Raw genomic sequence first — 21,870 nt, 5'->3', positions numbered from 1 at the left:
GCTTCTTCCCTCACTGACACTCTCCCACTGGGGATCCCCCTGCTCCTTGCAGGCCCTCACCCAGGGCTTCCTGCACAGGAGCCAAACCTGTACTCTGTGGGTCCTTCTGTTTAGGCCCTGTCAAAGCTCCCATTTACATACACCCTGTGAGTCCTCCTGTCTTCTCTACAAACCCCTCCCCCAGCTGGTTGTCCCCTCAGCTTGTATAGTCTGGTTCTGCCCTTTCACACCTGGGCTCACTAATTATCATTCAGTTGCCACATTACCATCAGCTGGGGGTGGGGGTGGGGGGGTAGCTGCTAGGCCATGGGCCAGGCTGAGCATCTCTTGCCTTAAAGGACTAGTCAGCCTGTGACATTCCTCCACCGTGGAATGCCACTACTCCTCAGTAGGGGGTTACTCTGCTATCTGCGATGCAAGGGAAACAACACTGTATTAGTCAGGCCAGTTCGCTGGTCCGGCGAGTCCCAGGGAGGGGAGCTGTTTTCTAGGAACTTAGGTAGGTAGATAGAATAATCAGGGCCGGCTCTAGGTTTTTTGCTGTCCCAAGCAAAAAAAATTTTGGCTCCCCCACCCCTGGGTTTTATTTTTTTTGGCTTTTACACGTTTGCACTTTGCAGTTTTGTTTTGACTGTTTAAAATTTTTAAAAAAATGAAAACAGAGAATTTGTAGTTAGTGAAATAAAACAATTTCCTACTAGTGTAATTTTAACATTTAATTTTAACAAAACTCTCCTGCCTGGCCCAACTCTTACCTTGCTGCGGATCTGGCCCGAGGTGGATTCAGCTCCTGTCACCACCGCTCCCAGGGCCAGAGGTTGGGGCTGCTGCTGGATCCCAGCCCCGCTCATCCTTGGTCTTCGCCTTGGCCCTGGCACGAGCTGGGCTCAGCCCGGGCTGCCGCTCTGCTCCCCTCTCCCCTCCCCTGGCAGGAGGCGGTGCAGAGGGGAGGAGGAGTCAGAGGCGGGGACAAGCCGAGGAGGAGCAGCCCACCCGGGCACCATGTTCCCCCCGTCCTCTGCAGCCAGAGCAGGGCTGCACTACCAGCTCCTGCCTGGGGGGTGGGGGGTGGCCGCTGACTGCGGGAGAGTGGCAGGGACAAGCCGAGGAGGAGCGGCCTGTCCTCTGCAGCTGGGGCAGGGCTGCGCTACCGGCTCCCGCCTGAGGGGTCGGGGGTGGCCGCTGCCCACGGGAGAGCAGCGGGGACACGTTCCTCACTTAGCCGGCTCCCTGCCCTGCTGCACCCGGCGGCAGAACAACAGGCTGGTTACCGCCCTCCGGGGCAGTCAGGATCCAGCCCGGGACGCCACTTCAGGTATGAGCTGGGGCCCCAGCATTATGCCGCCCCATATATTTTGCCACCCTAGGCACCTGCTTGTTTAGTTGATGCCTAGAGCCGCCCCGAGAATAATACCAGGAAGACAACACCATTCCCAGTTTATGGCATTTACCTGCTTTGCTAAGGGAGTAGTATAGGGTGACCAGATATCCCGATTTTATAGGGACAGTCCTGATTTTTGGGTCTTTTTCTTATATAGGCTTCTCTTCCTCCCCCCCCCCCCTCCTGATTTTTCACACTTGCTGTCTGGTCACCCTAGAGTAGTAACCTTCCTAGACAAAGGATCCGGGCCATGGCTCATAATTTATTCCTATAGATTTTTTTTTTTAGTAATTTAGGCCAACATCTTTATGCTCTGTTGTTTTCTTTTGAAGTGCTTTATAAAAACGAATGGGAACAGAATGTTTTCATTAAGTAAACCCCGTCCTCCCACACATTTAAATGAAAACAGTGTTTAAAGAAATACTATAGCTATATAGTATCCCAGTGGTGGTGTCACACAAACATAGCAGCACTGGGCACAGGATAGTACTTGAGAGCCAGGAAGTGAAACTGATTAACGGAAAGCACAACTACCCTGTCTAGTTCCACCACCAGCCGTGAGGAGTGTAATGCAGCCAGAGGTAGGGTGACCAGACAGGAAGTGTGAAAAATCAGGATGGGGGTGGGGGGTAATAGGTGCCTATATAAGACAAAGCCCAGAGTATCAGGAATGTCCCTATAAAATTGGAACATCTGGTCACCCTAGCCAGAGGCAGCATGCACCACTGTGAGTTGTCTCTGGCGCTGGGGGTCGGGAGACTTAGGATCTGGTCCCATCTTGCCACTGACCTGCCCTATGAGCTTGGGCACTTGGCATTTTACCGCCTTGTCCCTTTGTTTCCTCTCCCGTCTTCTGTCTGTCTTAGCATCTTGTCTGTTTAGACCGTGATCCTGCAAAGCCTTACTCACAGTGCATTACATTAAGCATGTACTGAAATCTTTACAGGACGGGGACGCAGACCTTGCCTATATGAGAAAACTGTTCTGATTTGACTAAATCGAGGTAGAACCGGAATTGGGTCAGTGCCACTCTCTGGTGTGTTGAGTGCTTTACATCCCATTAGTTTAAGCTCTAAGTCACATTGTAACAAAACAATCCCATTGGCACAAAGTGAGAGAGGTTAGATTGGCTCTTCTGCCCTTCCATCTCGGTATTTCTAAGGCCAAGAGCTCTTCAGGGCTTGTTACTGTTCTCTTTCAGTCTCTCTGCTTTATGGACCTGATCCAGCGCTCACTGGAGTGAATGAGGATCTTTGCACTGCCTTCAGTGGGAGCTTGACGGAGCTGTGTCTCCATAAATAACCCACAGAACCCTGAAATGGCAAAGGGCCTGATCCTGCAACCTAACCATGTGTGGAATTCCCAGGCTCGGCCCCAAGGTGCTGGAGAGAGCGTCTGAGTTCTGATTAATTTAATAGCATTGCCCACTATTCACTGACAAATACCTTCATGCCAGCTGAACTGCCAGAACATACTGCCCCGGCTATATTGTTAGCAATGTCTGAGATCGCCATGTCAGGACACAGGTAGAGGAGTCACAGTCTGCCCGGGCCTTCATAACTGTCACAAATGATATTGATATTAAAATGGGACAAAAATGACCCTTTTATCCAACCCTCATGGATTCTCAGTGTTCAGATTGAATGCAATTTGGATCCAAACCATCCTTAGTTTGGTTCTGCAAAACCCAAACCTGGATTGAGGAGGTTCTGCCAAACCAGAACCCACTGCTGCTTCTCTACCTCTAATTTACACTGTGCCTTTCACCCTAACCGAGAAGGATCTCAAATCACTTTATTTACTAGCTAATCTAATGTCAATTGAAATGCAGCCACCTCAGGGGTGCAGCATGGCAGCCATTTAACAGCACACAGCATCAAGGCTCAACAAAGCAGGCCAGGAAAGAAAGGGGCATTTTACGTAGTGGACTGTAATTTCCCCAGCTGGAATCTGGCCAGGACACCGGGGCTCACACCCTACAAAGTACAAACAAGACATAAAAGGCAGCACGCACAGTGGGAGAAATCTTCAGTTGATGAAGAAAAGCCACAAGCATTTGGAACAATCTCAGCATTTCCATTTTGGGGCTGAAGTGGACAATGACTGTGTCTTGAGAAAGTCCGGCAGCCTGTGATCCTGTAATAGACAGGACTGAGATTAGAGTGGACTAGTTTGGCTTTGTTTTCATCAACTGGAGATTTTCCCTACTGTGCCCAAAGCTTCATGATCCTGGGTATAAGCGGTCAGCATCGTGGGAGCTACTGGGCCGTGGGAGCAGCTGACTGAGTGCCCTGGAAAAGACTGACTGATTTATTCACAAGATTAAGATTGCTGCTTTAGTGCGGAATAGCTTGTCTCCTTCTGGGCTGGACATCAATAACGCCACAAGCTCCCATGTGCCAGCCAACTCCACCAATGCCAATGTGTTGGTCCCCAGTAGCTTTAAAGCTCCCATCCGGTTATAATTCAATTCCAATTCCTTACAGCCTTTGTGGTATAAATCATGATCAGATTTATCCCCCACCCCCTCAACTTCCTATCCCCAGTGTAAGTGATTCCTTGCTTTGTTGCAGGTTGAGGATGGAACTGACATCTTTGCCTAAACTCCTCTGGACGAGTGACAACAAGCTCCTGCATCATCATTTCCCAGATGTGTTTGCAACTGTCCATACCACTCAAGACATCCCAGAGGAAGCCAGTTTTGGACCGTGTATGCTGCAGAATACCTTGTTGGACACTGTTGCTTTTATTGCCCTGAAATGCTCCGAGAGAAGAAATATCCATTATGTATTTAAGGTAGAAGAGCCTGGTATTTTATATTGTATTGGAAAAGCAGTCCCCTTTCCCCGCCCGCCCCGGATTGCTCTTCTCGGCCGGTGGCATTGGCATGGGATATAGTTTTATCCCCAGGTTAGCACAGCTAATAGCTCCGCCAAGAGGGGAAACTGGTCCAGGGCGGTGCTGACCTGGAGGCTGGATTCTGAGGGGATCCCAGCCGTTCCCATGGGGGAAAGAGCCCAAAGCATGAGTTCCGTCCTACGCCAAGACACCCTTGACCTGCCGCTGAACTGATCCAGGATGTGGGGGAATGAGGGGCATGTCTTCACTTGGAGATGAACATCCAAGAGGGCTTGGCATGGGGCATACTGGCCCTTCAAGGCTGAGGAGGGGTCACACTATCCCATTGCAGGGACTGCCTGGCATCCCCGAGGGAGAGCGAGTGGCTTTGGGGCAGCATTTTGAAGTCTAAGAATGGGCCCAGGCTGCTCCTGTCTAGACAGAGCGTAGGAGTATGAGCAGAGCATGCTTCTCCACCCTGTCTCTCCCTGCACCATGGGGATAGCTGCGGCCCCTGGGAGGCTGGGGGCGTCACCTCTCCTTTCCTCTTGCCTCTAGCGGCCAAATCAGATCTCTGGAGGGGGCCTGGATGCCAGGAGGGAGGAGTCAAGGCTGTTTGCGTGTGTTTGGACTCCAGCACCAGACTCTCAGGCTGCTTTTTGGGACTTTGCCACCAGAGCCCTAGCGGGAGTCTGGGTGGTCTGGAGAAAGATGTCTCTGGAGTGGGCTGGGGCTCACTGGGTGAGGATTAGCTCTGGGTTGTACAGCCAGAGCAGCGTCTTAAAGCCCTACTGTCTCTTAGAAACCACGTCAGCTGACACACCTGGGCTGAACTCACCTCCCTTTCCATGTGTAACCATGGTGTTCCCTGTTGCATAATCAGCGCCTTTCTCGCTGTTGGGGAGGAGGTTGAACCTGGCACCTTCAGTCCCCAGAATGCAAGCTGCTAATGCTTGAGCTGAACAAGTCCCTCCCTTAGCAGCTAGCTCATAGACTTGAAGGCCAGAAAGGACCACCAAGCTCATCTACTCTGACCTCTGGGACATTGCAAGCCACAGACCTCACTCACCCACTCCTGTAATGCACCCACAGCCTCTGGCTGAGTTCCTGACAGTGTGGAGTAGGCTCTTAAGTTACATGGACCAGCTATTAGAGGGTGGCACAGCCACATAGTGCTAGCAGGGGTTACGCTTCGTGGGCATTTTGATTGGGAGTTGTGATAGGTGCTGGGTGAAGAAGGAATTTCTTGTTTCGCTGGCAGTTTAGAAAAATAACAAATCATTTGGGGTCAAACCAAAACCAGTGTTTTATGAAATATTCCGGCGAAGCGAGAAGTCAAAACAAAATTGCCGCTCAACCGGAATTGGAATGTTGCAGCGTCACAAAACCCAAACCTCTGGAGTTGAGACATTTCCACTTTCGTACATTTGGACAAACGCAAAAAGAAACGAGGGGTGGAGGAGACCTGGCTTTAATTCTTCCCTCTGCCGAGAGAGAAGGGATTCGAACCAGGCTCTGTCACCTCTCACGTGAGTGCCCTATCACTGAGCGATAGGGTATTCCAATGTGAGGGCTTCCTCACTCTCTCCTCTTGAAGCTGCTCCACCGTGTCTAAACAATTAAATAGCCATTGGAGCGGGAGGCCTGTGTCGTGTGTCTCCTATACCTGAGGGGAGTGCCCTACCCATCAGGCTATGGAGTCATTCTCATGCTCAGTCTCTGGCCCAGTGACTATCCAGCTGGAGAGTCTTTAACTCTGAGGGCTTGGCTACACTTACAAATTTGCAGCGCTGCAGCAGGGTGTGAAAACACACCCTCTGCAGCGCTGCAAATTGCGGCGCTACAAAGCGCCAGTGTAGTCAAAGCCCCAGCGCTGGGAGCCGCGCTCCCAGCGCTGTCCGTTATTCCCCACAGGGAGGTGGAGTACGGACAGCGCTGGGAGAGTTTTCTCCCAGCGCTGGCGCTTTGACTACATTTAGCGCTTCAAAGCGCTGCCGCGGCAGCGCTTTGAAATGCAAGTGTAGCCAAAGCCTGAGTCCCAAAGGGAATCTGCTTTTCTTCTCCCCTTGCTGTTTTCAGTGGGTCACCCCCATGGAGTCCCAGAACCCTCAATTTAACAAGCTCCCTTCATGTTTGACCTAAGAAATAACAAGGCTTCCCCAGCTTGATCTACGCCGTCTCCCACTCCACCAAAGCAAGCCAGCCATCTGTAAATCAGTCGGGTCTGCTAAACCCAACCTGCCCCGTGCCTGGCCACTTACAGTGTCCTGTGCCGGCTCCTTCTCCTGAAAGGTCCCTTCTCTCCCCTCCCCGAGGGGCCTTGAAAGCCAAGCCTCTTTATAGTGGAGTTGTGATTGAGCCCCTCTGGGCCACTGAGGCCTTCCCTGCTCTGTAGACACAAGGGAAGTACACAACTGTCCAAGGGACCCATAAGCAGAGGAGCTGGGCTTTGGGCACAGCAGTACGTCCACATGGAGACCCAAACACCCTGAGCTAGGCTTTGATGTCTCTTCTGCTCTGCCTTGTGCTCTCACTTATTCCCTGTCCCCTTTCCATGTGTTCAGCCCTCTCTCTTAGGGCCTAATTTCCAGAGATCCTGCGCATCCCTTAACTGTGCTCAGAGCGGTGAGTTAGTGCTGAGCACTTCTGAAAACCAGGCCTTAATTAGTGACAGCCTTTGTCTTAGCTATTAGTTACAACCACTGGGGGCATCAGACTTCCGTATTTGTCAATCATCATTAAGTACCATATAGTTAAAGGGAGCCAGCTGCAGGGCATGCTAATTTATTCTCTCCCTTACACTAATTAACTCTTACACTAATTGTCTCTTAACAGTTCATTCTTCTGGCTGAGCTGCTAATGTGCGCATACTTCTGCATGCATTCCAGGGGTAAAAACAGAGCAGAGATGTCCAAAACCCTGTTTCTCCTACAAAACCCCATGGCATAGCTGCAAGGCACTTAGTGGAGAAACAGAGAAAGAAATCACTGGGGGTGAAATTTAAAATCATACTTATTACTAAATATGCTTCATTTCCAAACTTCTCTCTTTCAGAACAATCACTGAGGCACTCAAAAATCAGCAGACTTTTTTTTGCAAATGTCCTTAATCGCTTTGTGTCTCAGTTTCCAAGCTGTGGAAACCCTCCTCATTCTTTTTGCTGATACAGACTAACACGGCTACCACTCTGAAACCTCTCTGCCTTGCAATTAATATTTGTTAGGCTTAGATACTGCTGTGATGAGCCCCAAAGGAAAGCTAAACTAATAATTCCCTATTCAGTGTAAGTTTAGAAGGGCGTGCAGTGAATAAGGCAGGGGCTGCACATTGAACAATGAGGATAAAAGTAATATTGAATAGCTGTACCATTCTCAGAGCATCACCCATCTTGTGCACTGAATGAGCTGGGGTCTTGCGGAAAAAATAGTATGGGATCATGTAATTAAAGAGCGTATCATAATGCAGATGCGCAAGGGGGCGGAGTTAAGATTGCACAGGTAACCTGAAATACCTTAAATTCTGGCATTTTTTAACTTTTGAGTGCTTGACTTTGTAGCCTGAATATAATTCTTTCAATGGGGGGGGGTTGTATGTAATATTGCACATATATTATAATTAGCTGTTACCGACTATACCTGAGGTTGTCAACCTTTTTCTTTCTGAGGCTCCCCCGATATGCCATAAAAACTCCACGGCTCACCTATGCCACAACAATTGTTTTTCTGCATATAAAAGCCTGGGCCGGTGTTAGCTGGTAGTAAGCAGGGCAATTGCCCGGGGCCCAATGGCACAGGGGGCACTGCAAAGCTAAGTTGCCCAGGCTCCTGCTTCAGCCCCAGGTGTCAGCCCCGCCCTCCATGCAGTGGGGTTTCAGCTTTCTGCCCTTGGCCCCGGCGAGTCTAACACTGGCCCTGCTTGATGGCCCCCCTGAAACCTGCTCGCAGCCCCCCAAGGCAGGGCCAGCTCCAGACCCCAGCGCTCCAAGCAGGCGCGTGGGGCGGCATTGTCCCGGCAGGGCGGCATTTGGCTCCGGCGGACCTTCCGCAGTCATGCCTGCGGGAGGTCCACCGGAGCTCCGGGACGAGCGGACCTGCCGCAGGCATGACTGCGGAGGATCCCCTCTTCCCGTGGCTCCGCTTGAGCTCCCGCAGGCATGACTGCGGTGGGTGCGCTGGTCCCGCGGCGGCTCGGACGGAGCTCCCGCAGGCATGCCTGCGGATGCTCCACCGGAGCCGCGGAACCAGCGCACCCGCCGCAGACACTTCTGCCCCGGCCCCGGAGAAGGGCGGCGAGCGCACCGCCCTGCTTGGGGCGGCGTAATTTCTAGAGCCGCCCCTGCCCCAAGGATCCCCAGACCTCTGGTTGAGAACCACTAGGCTATACCACATTATTTCAGAAATAATTGAGTCTGTAACATTCAGTTGTTGAGAGCTTGTCCTTTATGGATACCTTGAAATACATTTGAATTTTTTACTTGATGCAAAAATATGAATAAACTGCACTATTTCTGAAGCAGGAGAGCAAAGTATAAGTGCTTATTAGTTGTATTTAATAATATCCTGCATGGAAAAGCTCTGTAGGCATTATTAGAGATGGAATCCAAAGGACTCTACAGATGTTTAATAGGGTTCTGCTGTAATAATTCTAAAGCCCTCCATAATTTAATGGAGAATGAGATAATTTCTGTAGGGGTTTTGAACTATCCTATAGGATTCAGGTGCAGGGATCTAGTTCTTTATTAAATTCTATAGGATTGTTCATTATAGTCTAGGGAGAGGTTATCATTTTACATTAAATTCTCTAGGACATCCCCATCTGGCGTGAATTGACAATGGAGAACAATGTAATGGAGTTTCTGGTTTCTATCTGGTGTACTATACTCATGCTTTCTGGATTGAGGCTTGTTGACTAGAGAGCAGACAAGGAATCTTTAGTTCTGAGCTCTGCCACTGACTCAATGGGTGACCCTGGGCAAGTCACCTCATCTCCCTCAGCTTCTGCATCTGTACCACAAGGATAATGGTCCTGGCCTATCTTGGAGTGGGCAGGTGTGGCATGAGTGAGGCTGAATGACTGTGCAGTGAGGTGATCTGAGAACCTTTCAGGGAAGGAGCTCTGCAAGGGCAGGGAGCTCTGCATTTCTGGTAGTGGTGGAGATCTGAATGCTGCCAAGGGAGTGGGCGCTGGAGAGCTAGAGAGAAGGCAGGCAGGCAGGCAGCCCAGTGGGGAGCAGGAAGCACGGGGAGCTCTGAGTAAAATGGCCGAGGCTGGCTGGGAGATGTTAGAGGGCTGGATGGACAGAGAAAGCTGGAAGCTGGGCTGGCATGGGGACTGCAGGGCTCCCAGGGGAGGAGAAGGAACAGGCAGCTGCTCTGGGCAGCTTTTCGCACATCACAGGGCCTGGAGGGCTGATGTTCTGGGGGGCAACCCACACCAGTGAGGGGGAGTGTCACTGCCAGCCCTGTAACCCTGGGTGCCATCAGTGCTCTGCTGCAGGGGCTCACAGCCTGGATGCCAACAGGCAGCAGACAAGTGTGCAGTCCCCGAATATCTGTGTGCCGTGCAGCCCTGGTTCAGCTCTCTCACCCCAGCAGCCTGTGTACAGCACAACAGCCCTGCTCTGCTCTCCTCCAGCCTGGGTTACTACTTGCTGGGGGACCCCAACATCTGCCAGTCCTGAATTTTCCCCAGACCATCTGCCCTGCAGTGGCCAGCTCTGTCCTGGAGCACTACGAGAATGAATAGAGTTTGTTGCTCCTTTAAAGCCACAAAAGCACATTACAGCTGGGGGAAATACACCCTGCCCTGCTAACACAGCATTGAGTTGGGTTCCAGTAAAAATAAAAGACATTTATTAACAAAAGGGCTTAGGTTAAGTGATAACAAGTTCTGCAGAGACTTCAACCTCCTGTCTTTCTCTGCTTGCAAGAGGTCTGGCCCATTGTGGATACCAAGATGGCTTCTTCTCTTTCCTGATGTTCTCTCAAGCTCCCTGTTTTGTCCCCAGACTCAGTGCTTCCCTTCTTGTGAACTTCTCATGTCCCTGCTGATTTGTATGGAAATGAGGCTTGCTTAATTTCACTGGAGACAGGTAGATAGCTGCCTTCTCTGCCTCCTGTCTGGGAGAGAGCTTATTTCGCCCTGTGTTTGGTCACAGATTTTGAAGCGTAATATCAGTGAGTAGCCATATTTCCTCATGTAGTGTTAATACAGACATTTCACAGTGATATTAATCACCAGTGTGTCATTAGCGTTGGGAAAAGACCTGACTCGATGCACTTTTATAATACAATAATCTTATGTGTAATCAGTGGTAGCAGATGACAGAACAAGGAATAATGGTCTCAAGTTGCAGTGGGGGAGGTTTAGGTTGGATATTAGGGAAAACTTTTTCACTAGGAGGATGGTGAAGCACTGGAATGGGTTACCTAGGAAGGTGGTGGAATCTCCATCCTTAGAGGTTTTTAAGGTCAGGCTTGACAAAGCCCTGGCTGGGATGATTTAGTTGGGTTTGGTCCTGCTTTGAGCAGGGGGTTGGACTAGATGATCTCTTGAGGTCCCTTCCAACCCTGATATTCTATGATTCTATGAATTAGTTCTCGGCTGAGGTTCAGGCCCCCTGACTTTATAGTCCGGAGGCTATCTCCCCCACTTGTGAGGCTGATGGCTTTGTTTAAATGTACCTTTGTGTTCCCTGCCTGACAACCAGGCTGGTCAGCTAAGCAGATACTCATTCCTTTGTCTAGGGCAGGCTAGACTTACGCACTGCTTGCCAAACACATTTTAATAACGTAATCTGAGCACATATCCATAACTCTTTGTACAGACCCTCTACACGCACCATGCAAGAATGTTAATGATCAGTGAGTTGTTAGTTGTCCAGTGATATATTACATGCCACCCTGTGGGTATATAGCATGACAATGGTGTGCTAGGTGTAGTGAGTGTGTCAGATCTGGAAAGAACTGCTGTTACGGAACAGCAAACCAACAGCAGGCCACTGTGTCACAACCCCTTGAAGATAGCCCTGCCCTGACATGGCCTATTGGAGACGGGGTGATATTGAAATGATGGAGGAAGAACCTTGTGCGTGTGTGTTTGTGTGTATGGGGAGGCGCCTTCTTTTTGCAGCTGTAAGTAAGCAGGTGAGATTTCCCAAATGACTGTGTCAGGGCTGAGGGTATGTATGCTGCGTGCAGAGGAAGATTGGGGAGAGGCAGAGAGGGAGCAGCAGGGCAGGGAAAGAGGGTGGGTATCGGGGGGCTGTCACTCTTTGAGCAGGACGCACAAGATGCACCATCATTTAAGAGGGTGCCGCCTGCTGTGTTCTGGTGTCCCTGTCCTGCTCCGTGGGCTGATGCAGAAGGCCCCACCATCTCGCCAGCCTTCACAGAGCCTGCAGCCGTGGGGTCCCATGGGCATGGGGTGTAGTTCAGGAAGGCTGCAGACACTGATCAGGCCCCTTGTGTAAGCGATTGCTGCATCGGGGCCACAGCTCTTACATATTGGATCACGTGTAAGACAGGAAAGGACAGGCTTTGCCGAGAGAGTTGATGAATTTGTGCATCCTGGATCCCTATTGTCTCCCTTTTTGCCTTGTGTCTAACAGGTAGATGTCACCTCGGTGCATAGCCCCGCTGGACTGCCCTGGATGAGGCTCGTTCAAGCAGCTGCCAATAGCAAGGAACAGAACTTGGAAGCCTACTTAAAAAACAGCCAGTTGTACTATCGATCTACTAGGAAAATAGGCAAAAATGAGGAGCTCCTTGTGTGGTACGATGAGGAGCTTTCCAGCCTCCTGGGTTTTAGTGCGATCAAAGCCAGGACTCTCCAAACTGGTGAGTAATGAAGGGAAAATTGCCAGATGCTGAGGTTGTGTGGGTATCACTGAGGGCAATATCTTTGTTACAGGTGGTTCTGGGCAAGTGGGGAAGAGACCAGCTTGACTCTCAGATCCCAGGCTGGGCTTTCAAGGCCAGGCAGTTAGAAGCAAATCTTTGTATTGGTGCACTGAGCTGGAGTCAATGAAGGGAGTCTCCCAACCATAGTAGACAGTCTTGTGTTAACCAGGCTCAAGCTAGCTCACTAAGGATAACTGTGTGGACGTTGCTGCTCCAGCAGAGACTTGGGCTAGCTGCTCGATCCTACGGGTTCATGTGTGCTGTCCTGGGGTCAGAGATTAGCTCAAATGATGTAATTGAACTGGGCTACAGAAACAGCTGATGGTCTGAACACTTCTTGATACAGCTCAATCTGCTTAAATTAGCTGAGACCTGGGTAAGTGTAAATGGTCCTGATTCTCAGGGGTTCTTGGGAACACATTTGGCTGGGAGAGATTCACTTATACTCAGTAAATTGCTTTGAAAATGAGTAACACAGAATCTTTTAAAGAAACACTGCGCATTAGGGAAACATTGACAGTTTCACACCACATCTACTCAAAAGGCTGTGGTGTAACTTATGGTGTGATTTTTAAATGGACTTTGTCAAATTGGTGCTAAATCCAGTGTGGAGGGTCTCAAATTGATTTAAATCTGGTTTATAGCAGGATAGCTTGTGTTAGTAAATTTGCTGTCTGCTATAACCCATTTTAAACCAATAGAAATGTGTCCACACACAGGAGTTTGCACCCAGTCTGCTTTCAAACTGATTTTAGTGAAACCAGTGCAATTTGTGTGTGTGGACACACTTAGTTCGGTTTAAAATTGGTTATAGTGGCCTGGAAAGTTACCAACTGTGAAGGAGCAGAGAGACAGCTACCAGGCACAGCAGGGTTAAAGAAAACCTCTGGGTTAAGGTAGCCCCGCCGCATTATACTTGCAGCCAATGCCAGGCCTGGAGCGGGGAGAAAAGAAGGGAGCCTGGCTTAGTCAAGGCCATTTTGGTGCCCTACGCAGCCCCTCCTGTGGGGAGTGGGGTGGGGCCCCAGGCCTGCTTGGGGGACGGGGGGGCAAATGACCGCCCCCAGCACGAGCCAGCAGAGCGGAGCCGGTTGGGGCTGGGTTGCTCCACTTCCCGCCACCCGGTGAGTGCAGGGCAGGACCGAGCCCACACCCACATTCCCACCTTGAGTTGGTGTGATAGGGCCCTCAGTAGCCAGGCAGCCTAGTGGCTAGATCATTGGTTAGGTGGGCTGTAGGGAGCCTGAGCCCGCACTCACAGGGTGGCGGGAAGTGGAGTGACCTGTTCCCAGCCCGCTCTGCTCTGCTCCCCTGGCTCCCAGCCTTGGGACTTGGGGGGTGGAGGGAACCTCCCCAACAGCACTCACCAGCGGTGCAGCTGGGTGCCGATGGCGCGGAGCGGGCTGGGAGCTGGGTCGCTGCACTTACCACCATCGGTGAGTGCAGGCCCGTCCCCTGCTGCAGCCCTCGGGGGAGTGGGGGCATGGCTGGGGTGGGAAGAGGTGAGGCTGGTGCAGAGCAGGGGTGGGGACATGGGGAAGAGGTAGAGCAGGGGCCGGAGCAGCACGCAGCTGCACAGGGCACCAGGAAATTTGGTGCCCCAAATTTCCTGGTGCCCTATGCAGCTGCATACTTTGCATATGGGTAAGGACAGCCCTGGGCAACTGGACTAGTGGGGCCACTCCTCAAACTAAAGGACTTGCATAGGGAGCAGGCCAGGAAAACAGGCCCTGAACCCCCCCTCACAGCTGAGAAAAAGATCCATCTCTGCTGTTTACGGGTTGAATGACACAGGACCCTCCCTAGGCCAAGACCTGAGGGAGAAGGAGGGCTCAGGACTCCCTACAGCCCACCTAACCAATGATCTAGCCACTAGGCTGCCTGGTCACTGAGGGCCCTATCACACCAACTCAAGGTGGGAATGTTTTTCTGATATAACCTAAGGTGTGAATTTAAATCAGTAGAGTTATATCGATATAACTCTCCTCCCACATAGACATGTGGTATAAAACAGCCTTTTTATCAGTTTAGCTTATGTCGCTTTGGAGGGACTGTAAATGAAATAGAAAAAAGGCCTCTTATCCCAGAATAGGAGTGTTCTAAGAATACTGGCGTAACTCTGTCAGTATAACTGGTAGGGCTGTCCCATGTACGCAGGCTTCCTGAGTGATCTATGGAGTAGAGAGAGGTGCAAGCCACATTTGGATTCTGCTTTTGGATGCACAGGGGTGCTTGAAGCTGGGTTTCTCATTGAGACCATTGTAAAGATGATTTGCCTGTTGGCAAGATCAGGCGCAGATCTGGGTTTTGGGCTTTGAACTGCCACAGAGTTTGGAGGGTTGATTCAGGCCAGCGTCTGCTGTGAGCACTTGACTCAGCTGCCAGCATCAGGGTGTGGAGCGTATGGAAGGAAATGTATGCGAGATGCCTCCTGTAGCAAGATGGCACCTGACCCTGCACTCCAGTGACCCAGCTATGGAGTTGCTCCTGGTTTAGACTAGTGTCAGCGAGAGCAGCCAGGCCTTAAGAGCAGCCAGGATTCTGACTACGCAAAACTCAATGGCTATTTTCTGTTTCCACAGAGCTCAGGTGCCCGGAATGCGAGCAGGCCTTTAAAGGCGGGCACTCCTATCTGGCCCACGTCCGCTTCCTCTGCGTCCCGGAGAAGAACGCCCCACCGTGGAGAAATCTCCAGGAGCAGAAGGCTGGGAAGGGCCACTTGCCTGAGCAGGCCACAAACTTCCACAGCCTGGCAAGGGATCTGGAGGTCAAAATAGCCACGCGGAGAGATGACCCCCGTGGGCTGTCAGGGGAGAAGAGAACAAAGTCAGAAGAGGTGGAGAGCAACAGGAGCAGGAAAACGGTGTTGTTGGAGAAGACAAATAACCTGGGGGAAGCTCACAGCTATGGGGGCAAGGAGGAGGCGGTGGGGGAACACGCCTTGGCTGGCTCCGTCTGGAAGCTCAGCTCAGGGAAGCTGTCGGCGAAGAAGGATGCCTTGGAGCAGAAACAGAGCGCTTTCACCGAGGTCAGGAGGATGAAGGACCGGCTGAGGAATGAGAGAGTGAAGGAGGTGGAGCAAGGGGGTGGCCTGGGCCAGTTTGGCAAAGAGCAGATGCCCAAGGACGTGGTGCTGAACTCCTCAGGTAGCGCGTTCTCCTTCGTATGGCCCACCCGAGCCCGGGGGGAGCAGAAAAGTGCTTTTAGCAAGCCAATCAAGTGTCTGGTGGACAGGGCTGCCGGGAATTCCTCCCATTCCATGAACGAGCTACCGAAGAGCCTGGGGGAGCTGTCTGGCTTCATCACCACAGCGGACATCATGTGCTACAGCAACCTTTTGAATTCCAAGTTCTTTGTCAGTGACTTGTGTAATTCTCAGGCGCTGCAGACAAGCATCGGCCGGAACAACGCTTTCCCATATACCTCAGAACCGTGGCCAAAACAAGCCGGGGGGCAGCTACAAACCGCCACCACCACCACCTCCTCCTCTTCCTCTTCTTCCTTGACTCTGCTGCCACCCACTTTCACATCCTTTGGGGTGGCCGCCCAGAACTGGTGCGCAAAATGCAACCTCTCCTTCCGGATGACATCTGACTTAGTCTTCCACATGCGGTCCCATCACAAAAAGGACTACTCCTCGGCCGAGTCTCAGTGCAAGAGGAGACGGGAGGAGAAGCTAACGTGTCCAATCTGCCACGAGTACTTTCGGGAACGGCACCATTTATCCCGACACATGACCTCTCATAATTAGAGCTGGGTAGACTGATCTGACCACAGGACTGGGTTGGGGGAAGGGGGACGGGGAGCGAAAACATTAGTTTGTATCATTTTTTTTTCAGTGTTTAAATGAATTTCTTATAGGAAACAGCTGCTTACAACAATTTATAATTGATGCTTCACAAAAAATATATGTTTACATGAGACCGAGTGGGTCCTTGGTTTTGAAAATGCAGCCAAGCCCTTGTTGGTATATTTTTGAGGAAATAAAATGATGAAATGAATGGAAATGTTTTATTAATTTGGGCTCGAAGCTGCTGCTTTACAGACAACAATCTGTTGTAGCCGCGTGTGAGATATGCTGTTATGTGCATACGTAACAATTAGAGCCGAGCCAATAATTGATTTTATCATCTGAAAAAAAATCAATTAGTTTTGTACCAAAATTGATTTTTTCCCCTGTTTTTCTCTCCAAAACCAAAAAAAATGACAATGCTTTCTTCAAGTTGAACAAAACGTTCCAACATTGGTTTGAAATGACGTCTCGACTTTTTTGAAAAAAATGGTTCCTCATTTTTTATTTGGCCAAAATTATTAATTGAATTCAACCCAAATTTGCAAAGTGTTTTGGTTGCACTGAAACTCCATTTTGCAGTGAATTTAGTGTTTGACAGAAAATTTTCCCCCTGCTCTAGTAACAGGGGCTGGTTGAGTGCCAGCAGGCTTGAACCTGGGACCTTCAGCATTAAAAAGCTTCAGACTGAAGTACTTAAACTAAAGGAATAATGCCATTTGCTGACAGATGTAGTAGAGTCTTATCCAGACCAGACTCTAGAGGGTGCCTCTTTCCTAGCTTGGGCTGTGCATGCGCTAAAGGGAATAGACATACCTGATTACAGTGATTGGCTTGAAACAAAACTTTGACTCTGGCCTGCCCCATGGCTGTAGAAGGGAGCTGTGATCCAAAGTCCGATCTGAGTTGTGTAAACAACCCTCCTCTGTAATGGGCCAAACCAAACTCACAAGAGGATGTGATTGAACATCAGCAGATCTGGGTTCTGGTCATATTCTTCAAACTCTGAAACATCTTTCTTTAAACCGAGATCCGGATGTCTATGTTGTGGCTTGTGCTCACTGTTACCAAATAGACACAGGCCCAAATTTTGCCATCTGTTATACCCATGAAATCCCAATAACTTCACTGGTTTTGTACAGATACAGTGAAGGCAGAATTTGGTTCATTGTTCACTACTGGCCATGTTAATGCCCTGGCCAGGGTGAATGTGTCATCGATGCCCACTGCTAGATGGAATCAGAACTGCTCAGTTCTGAGTTACGGGCCCTCTACTGCTAGCATTTCTTTTGCAAAGTAATAAGGAAATACAGCAATTGTTGTAGTGGATCAGAGTATCTTGTCCAATAGCCCATTTCCGACATGGGACAGCTGTTTATTAAGAAGGTGTTAAACTCCCAGTAATGGACAGTTATGGAAAAACCTGCTGCTGGGGAAATTGATTCCAGCCCCCATCAGTTAGTGCTCAGTTCATTCCCTGAAACATGAGGTCCCTTATGAAAAGAAATGCTATCTTGAGGTACTGTGGCTGGTCTTACTATAGGCTGTCAATGTTTAGTTCTGCTCAGCTCTTGACCTTTATCTTGTGGCAATGAGTTCCATGGGCCAATGGTATGTTTGTTTTAAAAATAAGCATTTTCTTTGATCAGTTTTTACATTTGTCATCTTTTAGCTTCACTGAGTGGTCCCTTGCCCTTGTATTATGCCAAAGGTAAAAATAGATACTCGATCCATGATGTTGACTCCCTTTATCGCATCCCCTCTTACTCATCTCCTGTCTACGACAAACAGTTTCAGCTTATTCAGTGTCTCTTCAGATGGTGACTTTTCCAGGCCACTAATTCTGGCTGCCTGTCTCTGAACCCTTTCTGTTTGTACTGTAGCCTGCAGGAGCCAGGGGACCAGCGCTGCACTCGGTGTCTTAACTGAAGGAATCCCACTGAAGTATATAGGGCAAATGGCTCAGCAGTCGATTTCCCCTGTTGTCACTGGGAAATTCGGAATGGTCAGGAGCACACCCATGAAGGCACAGGTGGTTGGCAGTTGGATCCAATGCGCTATTACACTCCCTGTCAGCTCTTGAGAGAGTTCCATGAATCGGGTTGTCTTTTTCCCAGCGTTCATGGGTGGAAGTTTCCCATCCGTATAAATGCAGGCCAAAAACCAAGCTAGATAGTCCCAGGCTTTACCCAAGATAAGGCAAGGGAATGATTACATATGACAGCTTGCGGCTTATTCTCTAGAACCGAGAGGAAGCAAATTGAGGCTGGGAGGTCTGTTGGACTGTAGAGCCGTCTTCCAAGGGATGTGGTGGAAGCTCTGTTCCTGGAGTCATTTAAAACTGAACGTTCAGTGCAAGAAATAATCCTGCATCAGGCAGGGCGAGATATGATCTCCCCACCATCTTTCCACCTCTAACGTCTGTGTCCAATGAAATTTATCACATAAGGAATTTATTCATGTCCAAGTTTTCTGGGCCAAACTTAGCTCTGCCTAGTTTTAGCTGGGAGCTGGCCTGTTAAGGAGAAGTCAAAATCCATAAAGCGCAATGAAGAACTCAGTAGTGTAGAAGCACTCATATATGATGAGGATTGTGGCTTCTGGGGGTCAGATTCTGATCTCATTTACTCCAGTGCAAATCCAGGAATAACTCCTCTGAAATCCAGGGTGCTATTCCTGATTGACATCTGTGTCTTTGAGATCAGAGTCAGCCTAGGATAAGTAAGACAAAGGCCGTTTGGTGCCGTTGTGGCATAACATTTTCTCATGCTCTTGTAAAAAAATATCCTGGATCTTCAATGACCATGAGGTTAGGGCCCTGGTTTTGCATGTCACATGGAAGTCAGCACCTCCAGCTGCACACTGCTCTCTACCCCTGTGTTGGGGAATTGCTTCAATACCAGTTCAAAGGGCCAGATTCTGTAAGGCCCTGCATCTTGGGTGCCCTGCAGACTTTTCTTCATAGGTTATGCAATGCCGTTGTTTTCTTCAAGGAGAAAAGTCATATTTTAGCTAACCTGTTTGTGGAATCCCTTGCCCATAGTAACTCAGCCATTAGCACTGTGTAAATACCTTAGGTATTCGGAGGGCAGAAGTTCCACTTTATGAAGGATTTTGAAGTTTTGCAATTTGGCTTTGTTCCAAATCAGAACGAAAACCAGCAATTTCAAAATTTCAGGAAAAAAATCATTTGGAGTCATTCAAATATTTAATGGCCATGTTAACTTAAAATGTTGCATATTGCAGTACAATATGCAATATGATCCAACAGAAAAACAACTGAAGTGACAAGTCATTTCTAAATTATAACCTGAAACGGTTCATTTAGAAGATGTTTAACCGGGATGTTGGAAAATTTTCCCCCTTCAATGAAATTCCAGTGAAATTGACCTAATTTCACAAAACTGTTAGATTAAAACAGAACTGCCCAGTCTGGTGGAATATGGCTCCATTGAAGTTCCTTCTATTAGACACACTGGTAGAAAATAGAACCAGATCTTAATAGTGGCAGAAGCAGCTTGCAATCCAGAATTTAAAACCAACCAGTGCCAGGGTGATTTTGGTCAGTGTTTACTCCTCTTGCCCCTCCACCCCTGTGAAAGGGTAAGTGAAAGCAGCCCCCTGGCATGTGAGGATTGCGAATTTTCCTCTTGCACATAGGAAGGACCCAGAATGCAGATCTCCGCTCTGTTGCCCTTGTTTATTGGCAGCTAGAGCAAATAGTGATCAATATCTCAGACACTGAGTCAACCAAAGCACATGTTTATTTTCAAGCACAAGCAGCAGTGCTCTCTTGAGCAGGGCTGGCGCACACACAAACCGTTGACCGATGGGACACTTGGTGGTCCCGGCTCAATTGTCAGTCACACCTGTGCTGATATCAGCGTAAGAGAGAGCACTGGTGAAGCACCAGTATGCACAATGAGCTTACACGTAAAGCTCCCAGTGCAAGGAGGGATCACGTCTTTCCTCATGCCTCCATGCTTAAAGAGCCGCTGATCTCAGCCTGGTTACATAATCCAGTGTGTCTGCCTAAGAATGGAGGGATTTGATTTCTTGCAGAACCAGCTGTTGCTGGGGAAGGAGAAAGCCAAACAGGACAAAGAAAAACAAACTTCCTACAACTGCATCACCCGGGAAGTGTTTTCAGTCCATGTCTAGGAGTCCAAACGTTTAACTTGGTGCAGATGAAAGGAAATCCAGCTGGCACTCCGGGAAGCAGAGAGGGGGCTGGGGAGGTGGAGGGATTTAACACAGGGATTGAGGAAAGACTAATTCCAATGCAGCTCTGTGCATCCCCCTCAGGCCCGAGTGAAGGAGGAAAGGGGTGGGATTTTTAAGCTGTGACTGAAGGTCCCGCAGATCTGCATTCTGCCCCAGCTCTGCTGCTAACTCCCTGGTGACTTTGGGCTGGTCTGCCTCAGCGTCTCAATCAGTCAATTGGGAAATGCGAGTAGCAGGGGAGTTGGGAGGCTGAGTGAATTAGCTGGTGTTTGGCTGGGAGGTGCGGTCCCAGGGCTGTTGTGCTGTGGTCAGGAACCGATGCACCAATGTCACTATCCAGGGAATGAGACTGTCTCTGCCCATAGTAGAAAAGAGCTAATAAATCAAGCAGCGGCCATTCCTTGGTGGAAATTTGTGGTCCCCAGAAGGGGGCAGGGAGACTAGTCACTATGATCTGAGCTTCTGACACCAGCAACATGCCGGGGCTCCTAGCCTCTTTGACAGTGGGTGGCACTAGGGGAGCCCAAAGATGGAGGTCAGTAGACTCAGGCAGAGCTCTCTAAACAAGTGCTGGTGGTTGGGGTTGCAGAAAGGTAATGTGAGATCTCTATTGTCTGTATTGGCCCGGGGCGGAGAGGGGAGCTCCTCGGGCCTGAGGGGTCCCCACTGTCAGCTCACAGCTCCATTTCAGAGCTGTCAAATGGCTGCGGTGTGGGTAACTGAGGCACCCCAAATTGGAGGCCGCTCAGGCAAATGTGTCCACAAGTGTCTTGCTCAGGATTCTCCAGCCAGTTGATGGCAGAGCTGGGGATGGAGCCTGCGTCTTCTGCCTCCAGCCCAGTGTCCCATCCACTGCTCCAGGCTGTCCATCCATACACAGTTCCTTTTCCTGTCCGGGCCCACGGAACACAGCTCCTGTCGCCTGCCCTTTGTGCTCGGGCCAGGGAACCCGGGGCCAGCATCCCTGAGCAGCGAGAGTCAGATGCACCCGAGAAAAGGGAAACCAACAGGCCAGGAATTTGAGGGATGGGTGAGAGGGGACCCGTTCCCCGCTGGGACCAGTGACACAGTGATTTCTGCCAGAGCTGCAGGATGCCCCCACCCCGAGCTGCAGGGACTGCAGCATGCGTCCTGTCCTGAGCCCCGGCAGCTGTCGGCGCTGAATGCGGCCACCCTGGCTCACATGCTTTTCCAGCTGTAATCCTTGGCTGAGCTGCATGGGCTTCATGGGAGCAATGCTGATTTACACCAGCTGGGGATCTGGCCCATGACCTTCAGAGTGCAGGAGGAGAGGAACTTGCAGTGCCCAAGTGAGACAGTGATAGCTGCCCCCATCCTGATCCATCTCCTCTCCTCCCCTCTCCTCCCTTTCCCTTCCCACTGTGTGGCCCCTTTTGTTCCCCTTCCTGCTCCCATTCCCTCCCTTCCCCTCAGCCTCTCTCTCCTGCCCTTCGCTCCCCTCACCCTGTCCCCTCCACCTATTCTGCCTCTGGTTTGCCTTTTCCTTTCCTCTGAGCCCATCTCCTCAGTGTGTTCACTGCCTCACTTGCTTGATCCCTTCCCTCTTTGTCTCTCTCCTTCACTTTTATTTGCCCCTTAGAATCATAGAAGATTAGGGTTGGACGAGACCTCAGGAGGTCATCTAGTCCAATCCCCTGCTCAAAGCAGGACCAACCCCAACTAAATCATCCCAGCCAGGGCTTTGTCAAGCTGGGCCTTAAAAACCTCTAAGGATG

General features: G+C 50.1%; 1 protein-coding gene across 5 annotated transcripts in view; it reads left to right on the top strand.

Moving 5' to 3' along the window:
* Positions 1 to 16,611, top strand: part of ZNF488 (zinc finger protein 488) — a 38,464-nt gene extending 21,853 nt beyond the window's left edge. For 3 of the 5 annotated variants that reach the window (XM_039481651.1, XM_039481650.1, XM_039481652.1), the window contains 3 exons: positions 3,955 to 4,177; positions 11,829 to 12,057; positions 14,703 to 16,611. In XM_039481651.1, coding sequence (XP_039337585.1) covers positions 3,962 to 4,177; positions 11,829 to 12,057; positions 14,703 to 15,871 — 1,614 coding nt within the window. In that variant the 5' untranslated portion in view covers positions 3,955 to 3,961 and the 3' untranslated portion in view covers positions 15,872 to 16,611. Of the gene's footprint in view, positions 1 to 1,302; positions 1,316 to 3,954; positions 4,178 to 10,317; positions 10,396 to 11,828; positions 12,058 to 14,702 lie in introns of those variants that run through there. The other 2 variants (XM_039481654.1, XM_039481655.1) reach the window with 2 other exon arrangements.
* The last annotated feature ends 5,259 nt before the right edge of the window (positions 16,612 to 21,870 follow it).

Source organism: Mauremys reevesii, linkage group 7 (genome assembly GCF_016161935.1).
Source record: "Mauremys reevesii isolate NIE-2019 linkage group 7, ASM1616193v1, whole genome shotgun sequence".
Classification (NCBI taxonomy): Eukaryota; Metazoa; Chordata; order Testudines; family Geoemydidae; genus Mauremys; species Mauremys reevesii.
Note: the sequence above shows the minus strand (reverse complement) of the source record. Positions and strands in the feature narration are given on the sequence as shown.